The sequence below is a fragment of the Chelonia mydas genome, chromosome 3, assembly GCF_015237465.2.
Source record: "Chelonia mydas isolate rCheMyd1 chromosome 3, rCheMyd1.pri.v2, whole genome shotgun sequence".
Lineage (NCBI taxonomy): Eukaryota > Metazoa > Chordata > Testudines > Cheloniidae > Chelonia > Chelonia mydas.
Genome location: NC_057851.1, coordinates 154,749,057 through 154,761,137, shown reverse-complemented (window position 1 = coordinate 154,761,137; position 12,081 = coordinate 154,749,057). Strand labels below are relative to the sequence as shown.

The 12,081-nt window shown below is 44.8% G+C and overlaps 1 protein-coding gene across 6 annotated transcripts in view; it reads right to left on the bottom strand.

The window, feature by feature from the left end:
• TP53BP2 (tumor protein p53 binding protein 2) overlaps positions 1-12,081 on the bottom strand; it is a 67,192-nt gene that overhangs the window by 2,491 nt on the left and 52,620 nt on the right. For all 6 annotated transcript variants that reach the window (XM_037895655.1, XM_037895654.1, XM_043543595.1 and 3 more), the window contains one exon: positions 9,760-9,959. In XM_037895655.1, coding sequence (XP_037751583.1) covers positions 9,760-9,959 — 200 coding nt within the window. The remainder of the gene's footprint in view (positions 1-9,759; positions 9,960-12,081) is intronic.

Here is a 12,081-nt window from a genome sequence, read left to right as displayed (position 1 = left end):
TTAATCGACTGAAGACTGAATAGGCAGCTCCAAAACTTTAATGGCTAGCATGTTTAATTCTGGGTCTTCTAGTCCTTCCAGAGAAGAGGACAGGAATTCCACTGTGGTGAGGCTCAAAATAGCTAAGAAGCTTGCAAAGGTTTATTGCTTTACAGGTTTTAAACTGTCACAGGAGAACAGAGGTTTCTCGTGTTCTCACACCTGTGCTCTTGCTCAGCCTTGGAGGGGAAACAATCCCTGCAGTATCGCCACAGGCACAGTCCTTCCACTGGAAGAGGAGAGACATTTAGTTTCTGTTCCTGACCTCTTCTCCAAATGCCCCCAGAAGCAGTGGAGTCTTTTGCAGAGCTGCTATTTCATGGAGTGCTCCCTCTCTGTCCCCACAGCTTGGCATGAACAGCATGCCCCTCCAAAACTGATCAGGGTTGTCTCTTAATCCCGATGCCCCTAGACCAGTGATACTCAGACCTCAGTGGTTCCCAGAGCCAAAATTAGCAATCAACATTACCCAAAGGAGCCACAGTACTGTGAATTCATGGTTTCCTTTACTATTTTTATGTATTATATATCATTTTAATCACAGCAAAATGGCCGACCAAGTATTTGCTAATTGGTTAATAACATAGTAAAAGCACCCTGATTGGTCAATAATTAAATCATTACAGTAATATCACCATGTGCTGCAAAGAGCCACTTGCGACTCCTGAGCCTCAGTCTGAGGGCCTGGCTACACTTACATTTTATAGCTCTCTAACAGACAGCTGTCGCGACACAGGAGCCAGCAAACAGAGCTGTAAACAGGGGAGTTTCAGTGGGAGTTTGTCTTGTGGCGCTTGTTTGGGGTTTGTTTTTGCTGTGGGTGGTGGTGTTTTGGTGCGGTTTGTGTTTCCCAGATTAACAGGATTTAGGTGGGAAGGCCATGACAGATATAGAGGCAGCAGTGGGAGTGACCCATGTAGTGGAAAACACGATGAAGATGACTGGATGTGGAAGCTGCGGTATGTACATGATCCTGGAGGGGGTACTTGGTAAGAGTTTTGTCTGCATGAAATGCTGTCTGATAGAGCTGATGGAGGAAGAGATCCGAGGTTTGGAGATGCAGATGGAAAGTCTGGTTGAGTTTAGAAAGGGGTTCGAGCAGATTATTGAGCAAAGACCTTTGAAGGTATCTGAAGAGAAAAAGCTCAGACTTGCAGATGGAAGCAGGACTGAGGAATTCTGAGGGGAGACTGCTGGGTGAGGAAAGTGGTCATTGGAAGCATGTGACTAAAAGAACTAGGCAGAGGAAAAGACGGGCTAGTGAAGGAGAAATAGGGCTCAAGAATAGGTTTGTAGAGTTGGAAAATGAAGAAGGGGCTCAGCAGGTAGTCACTGAAGGTGGAAGGGCAAGGAAGAAGAGAAGAGCGGCTAGTCCTATAGGAAAAGGGGAAGAGTCAATGGAGACTACACCAAATATGAGCCCCAGGAGGATACAGGATGGGTTGAAGAGGATTACAAGGGAGAATAGGAATGGAAAGAACTTGCAGCCAGAGGGAACAGGGGATAGACTGGAGAATAGCACCGTCACCAGGAAAAGGCAGGTCTACGTGACTGGGGCCTCTTTACTGAGAAGAAGAGACAGGCCTGTAACCAGAGCTGATCCAGAGAATAGAAGGATGTGCTGTCTTCCAGGTGCTAAGATACGGAATGTAGACCTGAGGTTGAAAAGGATCCTAAAGGGAGCGGGAAAGAATCCCCTAATTAGCCCTCATGTGGGAACAAATGATATGGCTAGATTCTCACTGGAAAGTATTACGGGAGACTATGCCAGGCTGGGGAAGATGCTTAAGGAAATCGAGGCTCAGGTGACCTTTAGTGGGATTCTGCCTGTTCCTGGAGAAGGGCAACAAAGGCGTGACAAGATTATGACTATAGAATCATAGAATCATAGAATATCAGGGTTGGAAGGGACCCCAGAAGGTCATCTAGTCCAACCCCCTGCTCAAAGCAGGACCAAGTCCCAGTTAAATCATCCCAGCCAGGGCTTTGTCAAGCCTGACCTTAAAAACCTCTAAGGAAGGAGATTCTACCACCTCCCTAGGTAACGCATTCCAGTGTTTCACCACCCTCTTAGTGAAAAAGTTTTTCCTAATATCCAATCTAAACCTCCCCCATTGCAACTTGAGACCATTACTCCTCGTTCTGTCATCTGCTACCATTGAGAACAGTCTAGAGCCATCCTCTTTGGAACCCCCTTTCAGGTAGTTGAAAGCAGCTATCAAATCCCCCCTCATTCTTCTCTTCTGCAGACTAAACAATCCCAGCTCCCTCAGCCTCTCCTCATAAGTCATGTGCTCTAGACCCCTAATCATTTTTGTTGCCCTTCGCTGGACTCTCTCCAATTTATCCACATCCTTCTTGTAGTGTGGGGCCCAAAACTGGACACAGTACTCCAGATGAGGCCTCACCAGTGTCGAATAGAGGGGAACGATCACGTCCCTCGATCTGCTCGCTATGCCCCTACTTATACATCCCAAAATGCCATTGGCCTTCTTGGCAACAAGGGCACACTGCTGACTCATATCCAGCTTCTCGTCCACTGTCACCCCTAGGTCCTTTTCCGCAGAACTGCTGCCTAGCCATTCGGTCCCTAGTCTGTAGCGGTGCATTGGGTTCTTCCGTCCTAAGTGCAGGACCCTGCACTTATCCTTATTGAACCTCATCAGATTTCTTTTGGCCCAATCCTCCAATTTGTCTAGGTCCTTCTGTATCCTATCCCTCCCCTCCAGCGTATCTACCACTCCTCCCAGTTTAGTATCATCCGCAAATTTGCTGAGAGTGCAATCCACACCATCCTCCAGATCATTTATGAAGATATTGAACAAAACCGGCCCCAGGACCGACCCCTGGGGCACTCCACTTGACACCGGCTGCCAACTAGACATGGAGCCATTGATCACTACCCGTTGAGCCCGACAATCTAGCCAGCTTTCTACCCACCTTATAGTGCATTCATCCAGCCCATACTTCCTTAACTTGCTGACAAGAATGCTGTGGGAGACCGTGTCAAAAGCTTTGCTAAAGTCAAGAAACAATACATCCACTGCTTTCCCTTCATCCACAGAACCAGTAATCTCATCATAAAAGGCGATTAGATTAGTCAGGCATGACCTTCCCTTGGTGAATCCATGCTGACTGTTCCTGATCACTTTCCTCTCCTCAAAGTGCTTCAGGATTGATTCTTTGAGGACCTGCTCCATGATTTTTCCAGGGACTGAGGTGAGGCTGACTGGCCTGTAGTTCCCAGGATCCTCCTTCTTCCCTTTTTTAAAGATGGGCACTACATTAGCCTTTTTCCAGTCATCCGGGACTTCCCCCGTTCGCCACGAGTTTTCAAAGATAATGGCCAAGGGCTCTGCAATCACAGCCGCCAATTCCTTCAGCACTCTCGGATGCAATTCGTCCGGCCCCATGGACTTGTGCACGTCCAGCTTTTCTAAATAGTCCCTAACCACCTCTATCTCTACAGAGGGCTGGCCATCTCTTCCCCATTTTGTGATGCCCAGCGCAGCAGTCTGGGAGCTGACCTTGTTAGTGAAAACAGACTATCAACAGATGGCTTAGGCAGTGGTGCTATAAAGAGGGCTTTCGGATGTATGGCCACTGGGAGGCATTCATGGACAGAGGACAGTTCTCTCGGGATGGACTTCATCCAAGTAGGGAAGGAAATAGACTTCTAGGATGGAGGTTGGCACAACTGATTAAGAGAGCTTTAAACTAGGAATTTGGGGGAGATGTCCAGGTAACCTCCACGCCGGATTTTAGCATTGAGAGGGAAGAAAACGAAGAAAGAAAGGATACAGCTGTGGGTAGGAGAATAGATATAAGGAGGAAGGGCAGTGTGGATACCAGTCTAATAGGTTATACTGGCGTAGAATGACCGTGCCTAATCGGGTACAGAATGTGAGTGAGGCCAAACAGCAAAAATTAAGATGTTTGTACCCAATGCGAGGAGCCTAGGTAACAAAATGGAGGAACTAGAGCTACTGGTGCAGGAAGTGAAACCAGATATTATAGGGACAACAGAAACATGGCAGAATAGTAGTCTTGACTGAGCTACGGGTATTGAAGGGTACGTGCTGTTTAGGAAAGACAGAAATAAAGGTAAAGGTGGTGGAGTATCATTGTATATAAATGATGAGATAGAATGTAAAGAAATAAGAAGCGATGGAATGGATAAGACACAGTCCGTCTGGGCAAAAATCACACTGGGGAAGAAAACTACTAGAGCCTCCCCTGGGATAGTGCTTGGGGTGTGCTATAGACCGCTGGGATCTAATTTGGGTATGGATAGAGCCCTCTAATGTTTTTAATGAAGTAAATACTAATGGAAACTGCGTGATCATGGGAGACTAACTTCCCAGATAAAGACTGGAGGACTACTGCTAGTAATAATAATAGGGCTCAGATTTTCCTAGATGCGATAGCTGATGGATTCCTTCATTAAGTAGTTGCTGAACCGACTAGAGGGGATACTATTTTAAATTTGGTTTTGATGAGTAGTTAGGATCTCATAGAAGAAATGGTTGTAGGGGACAACCTTGGTTCAAGTGATCATGAGCTAATTCAGTTCAAACTGAATGGAAGGATAAACAAAAATCTGCGACTAGGATTTTTTACTTCAAAAGGGCTGACTTTCAAAAATTAAGGGAAATTAGTTAGGGAAGTGCATTGGACTGAAGAATATATGGATTGAAAGGCAGGAGGCCTGGGATTACTTCAAGTCAAAGCTGCAGAAGCTATTGGAAGCCTGCATCCCAAGAAAGGGGAAAAAATTCATAGGCAGGAGTTGTAGACCAAGCTGGATGAGCAAGCATCTCAGAGATGATTAATAAAAAGCAGAAAGCCTACAAGGAGTGGAAGATGGGAGGGATCAGCAAGGAAAGCTACCTGATTGAGGTCAGAACATGTAGGGATAAAGTGAGAAAGGCTAAAAGTCAAGTAGAGTTGGACCTTGCAAAGGGAATTAAAACCAATAGTAAAAGGTTCTATAGCCATATAAATAAGAAGAAAACAAAGAAAGAAGAAATTGGACCGCTAAACACTGAGGATGGAGTGGAGGTTAAGGATAAACTAGGCATGGCCCAATATCTAAACAAATACTTTGCCTCAGTCTTTAATAAGGCTAAAGAGGATCTTAGGGATAATGGTAGCATGACAAATGGGAATGAGGATATGGAGGTAGATGCGAAACTCAAACAGCTTAATGGGACTAAATTGGGGGGCCCAGATAATCTTCATCCAAGAATATTAAAGGAATTGGCCCATGAAATTGCAAGCCCATTAGCAAGAATTTTTAATTAATCTGTAAACTCAGGGGTCGTACCGTATGACTGGAGAATTGCTAACATAGTTCCTATTTTTAAGAAAGGAAAAAAAAAAAAGTGATCCGGGTAACTACAGGCTTGTTAGTTTGACATCTGTAGTATGCAAGGTCTTGGAAAAAATTTTGAAGGAGAAAGTAGTTAAGGACATTGAGGTCAATGGGAAATGGGACAAAATACAACATGGTTTTACAAAAGGTAGATCGTGCCAAACCAACCTGATCTTCTTTGAGAAAGAAACAGATTTTTTAGACAAAGGAAACGCAGTGGCTCTAATTTACCTAGATTTCAGTAAGGCATTTGATACCGTGCCACATGGGGAATTAGTTAAATTGGAAAAGGTGGGGATCAATACGAAAATTGAACGGTGGGTGGATAAGGAAATGGTTAACAGGGAGACTACAGCGGATCCTACTGAAAGGTGAACTGTCAGGCTGGAGGGAGGTTACCAGTGGAGTTCCTCAGGGATCAGTTTTGGGACCAATCTTTTTATTACTGACCTCAGCACAAAAAGTGGGAGAGTGCTAATAAAGTTTGTGGAGGATACAAAGCTGGGAGGTATTGCCAATTTAGAGAGAGACTGGGATATCATACAGGAAGATTTGGATGACCTTGTAAACTGAAGTCATAGTAATAGGATGAAATTTAATAGTGAGAAGTGTAAGGTCATGCATTTAGGGATTAACAAGAATTTTAGTTATAAGCTGGGGATGCATCAATTAGAAGTAACGGAGGAGGAGAAGGACCTTGGAGTATTGGTTAATCATAGGATGACTATGAGCCGCCAATGTGATATGGCTGTGAAAAAAGCTAATGTGGCTTGGGATGCATCAGGCGAGGTATTTCCAGTAGAAATAAGGAGGTTTTAGTACCGTTATACAAGGCACTGGTGAGACCTCACCTGGAATACTGCGTGCAGTTCTGGTCTCCCATGTTTAAGGATGAATTCAAATTGGAACAGGTACAGAGAAGGGCTACTAGGATGATCCGAGGAATGGAAAACTTGTCTTATGAAAGGAGACTCAAGGAGCTTGGCTTGTTTAGCCTAACCAAAAGAAGGTTGAGGGGAGATATGATTGCTCTCTATAAATATATCAGAGGGATAAATACCGGAGAGGGAGAGGAATTATTTAAGCTCAGTACCAATGTGGACACAAGAACAAATGGATATAAACTGGTCATTGGGAAGTTTAGACTTGAAATTAGATGAAGGTTTCTAACCATCAGAGGAGTGAAGTTTTGAAATAGCCTTCCAAGGGAAGCAGTGGGGGCAAAAGATTTATCTGGCTTTAAGATTAAACTCGATAAGTTTATGGAGGAGATGGTATGATGGTAGAACATGATTTTGGCAATTAATTGATCTTTAAATATTCATGGTAAATGGGCCCAATGGCCTGTGATGGAATGTTAGATGGGGTGGGATCTGAGTTACTACAGAGAATTCTTTCCTGGGTATCTGGCTGATGAATCTTGCCCATATGCTCAGGGTTTAGCTGATCGCCATATCTGGGGTCAGGAAGGAATTTTCCTCCAGGGCAGATTGGAAAAGGCCCTGGAGGTTTTTCGCCTTCCTCTGTAGCATGGGGCACGGGTCACTTGCTGGAGGATTCTCTGCTCCTTGAAGTCTTTAAACCACGATTTGAGGACTTCAATAGCGCAGACATAGGTGAGAGGTTTTTCGCAGGAGTGGGTGGGTGAGATTCTGTGGCCTGCGTTGTGCAGGAGGTCGGACTAGATGATCACAGTGGTCCCTTCTGACCTTAATATCTATGAATCTATGAAAACTTGCTGACTTAGGGGTGTGAAAAATCACCTCCCGAGTGCAGCAAGTCAGAGCGCTTTAAAGCACTAGTGCGAACAGGCTCCGAGCGCTGGGAGCTGTGCTGTCAAAGCGCTGCTGCGGGAGCATTCCCGCAACAGCACTTTGAAGTTTCCAGTGTAGCCATGCTGAGTATTACTGCCCTAGACCAGTGGGACAACCCTCTACATACACAGACCTTGCATGTTGCATCTCTGCTGCCTTCTCTTTCCTTTTCCAGACCCAGGACTGTTCCTGAACTGTTGCTAATACACAGGGGCGGTGCAGTGAAAGTGAGACAAGCCTATTCAGTTTCACTCTGCTTCTCCTGCTGAGTACACAGATCCTGAGGAAAGGAAGGGTGCCATGCCTTCCTCCACTCATCTCCTGAAGACAAATTAGGAACACCAGACCAACCTCTTTAGCCTCCTCTTAGGGAAGGATCTCCTCTAACCCCTACAAAACCCAATCCCACACCCACTCCCTTCAACCCCTCGAAAACACACCAGAAGAGTAAAATGATTTTAGAACGGATGAAGAAAAAACTAGTCTCCTTCCTTCCCCTTCCATTCACCAGTAGCTGAAATAAAATCCCTCTCTCCTTTAGCCCATTTTAAACAAACACTGAATGGGATGGTAGGAAAGGAACACCACAGCCAAGAAATTAAATCCTCAACTGTTTTGTTGAAACACTGTTTGGCAAAAGAGTGTTTTGCCAGGTGACCGTATAATATGAAGGGCCACTCCTACTGGTATAAGAGCAAAGGGAAGCTGGATCAGCAACGTTAGTTACCCTGTACTCCAGAACTCTACCTTCGGAGGCTATGTCTTCAAAGTTAAAAGTGCATTTTTTACTTTGAGATAACTATCTCTCTGTAAGATCTTAGTGGAGACACGGAACGGTGTGTTTAACTTCAATGTAGTCAGTCAAAGCAAACACCAGGTTGGATTAGCTACACTGAGGTAAAAAGCCTTTTATCCATTGAGAGCTATTTTGATGTAAATCTTAATGTAAAAAACACACACACACACACTTGGGGGGGGGGGGGGGGTAAGGGGGGTGAAGAGATAGCCTAACAGGAAATTCAGTAATAACCAGAGTTTTTCTTTATGGCTGTATGCCACAATTGCAGCCTTCAGATTCCAAGGCATTAATGCTGTTTGAGAAAAGACTGGAAACATGAAGAGATATTCCTAAAAAATACTAGACCAAGCAGAAGAGGTACGTCAGGAAGACTTTAAAACATTATGAGTAGGCCTGTTCTTAAAGACATAGGAATCCAGTCTTCATTTCCATCCATTTGTGAAACTCCCTCTGGAAATCCTAGCCAGCTTGTGTGCATGGATTATCTGTATGAGGTACAGCCTCTTGGAAGCATCAATCAGCTGAAATTCAGAGCAGTTAAGAGGTTCTGCCAGCACTGAAGGATTATCTCCTGTAGCAGGGATACTGGACATGGATGAAAAGCTTAATGGGGAGAAGTTTTAAATAAAGAGACAGAAGTGTCCATCTGCTACAGATTTCTGGGAATCTGGGTGTTTGGGGGAGAAGGGAGAGAGACGAAAATGTGTTTCAAAGATATCTGCCCCATTTCCCCATTAACAAATGTAAAGAATAGAATACAGTGGGATGAAATCACCAGCACCACTCACTTTAACATGGATTTCTGTGATATGCTTCCATTTATACAACAATTGCTGCACCAGCAGAGAATTATAAATAGTATTTTTCCTGCCTCAAAATATAGAATACACTTGGGGAAACGAGTTAACCTAGAAGACAGAGACTGATAAGAATGGAGGCACCTCTGATCTACAGGAGGCAAATATGTGAATCACATCCCAGGACCGACATCTCATTTTCATCAACCTGACAATTTCTTATTAGAACAATACTTCTCAAATTGCATGCTGCAAGGCTTAAATTGTCATAATGTATGGATTAAAAGATAATTTACTAAAGTTTCAGTGCATAGAGAATTGTCATTTGTTTTCTTCTACTTCTAGAAGAAGAGATTTCATGACAGCTAACACTAACTGAATAATACAAGGAGGACAATAAGAATCTTTACAGGTCTTGCTTTTTTGACAGCATGATCTCTCTTCCAAACCAGAACTATTTTAACTGTAGAATATTGTGGCATGCCCCGTCCTATGTGATCGCTCCAGCGATAATTAAAAGGGAAGATGCAAGATGCGCATTTAGAGTATAGGCAGGAGGGCTGGTGGCTCATCATAAGTGATCTTCCTGGGAGCAGAAATAGACCACACCCTTAAACCAAGTGTCAGATTTGCAGTTGACTATGCTTAATAAAATAGCTGTATTTGAGATGCCCTTTTCCAGAGAGTATCACTCTGGAAAAGAAAACACTAACTCCTGCTTTCCCCATAGCAACCGAAAAGCCTTTGGTCAAAATGGAGCTTCAAGTGTAAGTCACCCGATCAGTTGCAAATTAGTAATTATCTTTGAGTTGGTAAAACAAGATTGTATGTGCATGTAGAATCAACACTGACATATTGGTTACGTGACTGCTTTTCCATACATGTAGTTTGTACTTCAGTGATCACAGGACTAACCGAGTATCAAGAGCAACTCACCCCAAGCAGGTTGCGTGGTATGTATCCTTCCTTGTCATTTAGCCGTGCCCACCACCACTCAATTTCATCTTCATCTTCCCGGCGTAGTATTGTCATGCAGTCTCCTTCTTTCATGGGCAACTCATCATCATTCTGTGCATCATAATCCCAGAGTGCGTAGATCACCCCTTTGTTCATTATCCCCATTTTCTCCTGCACTCCTGGAACAAGAAAGACAAAACAAAGCAGTTCAACCTAAATTGGATCTCAATGTCATGGTCACTTGGGAATAACTGTTGTACCATATCTGACAGCCAAACAAGGGATGTGCACAAGAAAGTCATGACTCCTATCAAGTTAGCTACCTAGTTATCAGCAGCTAAATAATGTGTTCCTGGAAAACTATTAAAGGAGTAAGAGGCATTAGAAAACTTCAGGCAATTTCAAACATATGTAATCGCCTACTTGCATTATGCTCAAGAAGCATTAGCTAGATAGAATAGACAAGTCCAAGAAATGGGCAAGTCAAAAAACAAAGGGCGGGGGGGAGGAGACTAATTTTAACATTAAACAAAAAAAACAAACAACAATAATCCAGGTTACGTAGTTTCAGTCAACACACCTCTAGTGTCCAGAGATAGGTATTCCTAAAAAAAATAGTGCTTATGTAAAGAGCCATTGCTTCCTGCAGTGTTTGAACAGGAACAACCAGTGTGCCTGTTGGCCCTTGAAAAGATGGAATTCTGGTAGCAAAGTTCCCCCAGGTAGGAATGGTGAAGCAGCTGATGAAAGAGATCACATGACCTGGGAAGGGACAGGTGACATGGGAATCAGGTGACTACTCCAGTGACTATATAAGCTCTAGGCACATTTCAGAGAGCAGGGACTAGGAAAGAGTCTCTCTGCAGCAATCTGCGGGGCAGTTTGACTGGGGTAGAGCCAGGATGTCAGAGAAGGGCCAGCAGAGCTCCTGGCATAGAGGCAGCTAGGACAGGACCTCAGGAGCATGATTACACAGAAGCCCTGATAAAAAGATGTGGGGAGCTTGAATACAAGGGTGAAGGGCTGAATTCCTTTTTAAAAACGTAATAAACCAGACCCCAGAGGGAGATTTTAATTTGGAACAACATTTGTGTAGTACACAAGTACCTCTGGGGCACAGCTGGGGGGCTGAGGCATAGTGGTGCACCGCAGCAGGGCAGGAAGTTAACCATGGCACAAGCCTCTCAAGTTATACAAAAGGAGTCTGTCAGCAGGAGGTTAACCCCAGTAAATTACGTAGGCCCGGCTCCCCTGTGCCAGAGCAGGTGCCCCCATTTCCCAGTTAAGAGGGTGGGGCAGCACTGGGAGACTCTGAGATCCGGGAGGGACCCAGTGAAAGGAAGTCCAGAAGGGAAGCTAGGAAAGAGTACCAGTGAGTCACAGCAGACTACTTTAGTCAGGACAGGCAGGTGACAGCTACCAGGGGACCATGGACGGTCCCAGAAGGAAGCCAGAGGTGATTCCTGGGGGAAGGCTAAAGGCAGGGAGAGCACCAAGCAGGTTTTGCTGGCTAACGTCCCCAAACCAGAGAGCCAGGGCCAAGGGAACGAGGAGGAGCAGAGGCAGTTGCTTGCTGGCTCGAAGCTGGAACCAAGGGCTGATGGCAGGGGAGGAGTTTATCTGTTGACAGCTCCAGGGCCAGATAGCTGGTCCCAGAGGAACTGAGAGAGAGGGTCATGAGGAGTGAGTGATGCTGCTCTGGCAAGGAGGCTCTCAGCAGAGAGCTGAGGGGGTTCCTGATGGGAAGAGCAGGGATGCACTCCAGTTTGAAGGGCTGGGGCAGCTATCCTGGTACAAGGACAAGAGAGGACTGCACTGGAGAGAGCTAGGATGTGGTGAGGGACACTGGGACTGTATGTTGCATGTACTGTTTGGACTATGCTAGGGAAATTTTACATTATATGGGGGTGGGACTTTTGTTATAGATTTATGTGCATGGGACTTTTGTAATAAGTGACTCCCTCCCTCCACCCCAAAGGCTGTATTTATGCTTGGGAAGATGCTTTGGACTATGTCTGAAAAGCTGAGGGAAACTGAGGCAGGTACACCTGTCGTGCTGTGGTCTGCCAATGGAGGGCACTCTGGGCACGGCTGACCTTCTTACACAGCTATAGGCGCATGCTTCAGGCAAGAACATTAATACATCTTAGTATCGTGTGCGTGTATTACTGACTCACCATTCCTTGTCAGAACTTTCAAATATAACTCTACCAAACCCATTTCACCTTTCACAGGATTCCTTAACAATGTCTGCTAAAGAAAGGTTTGTGTTCAGACTAAGGCCCTCATTTTCACCATCTA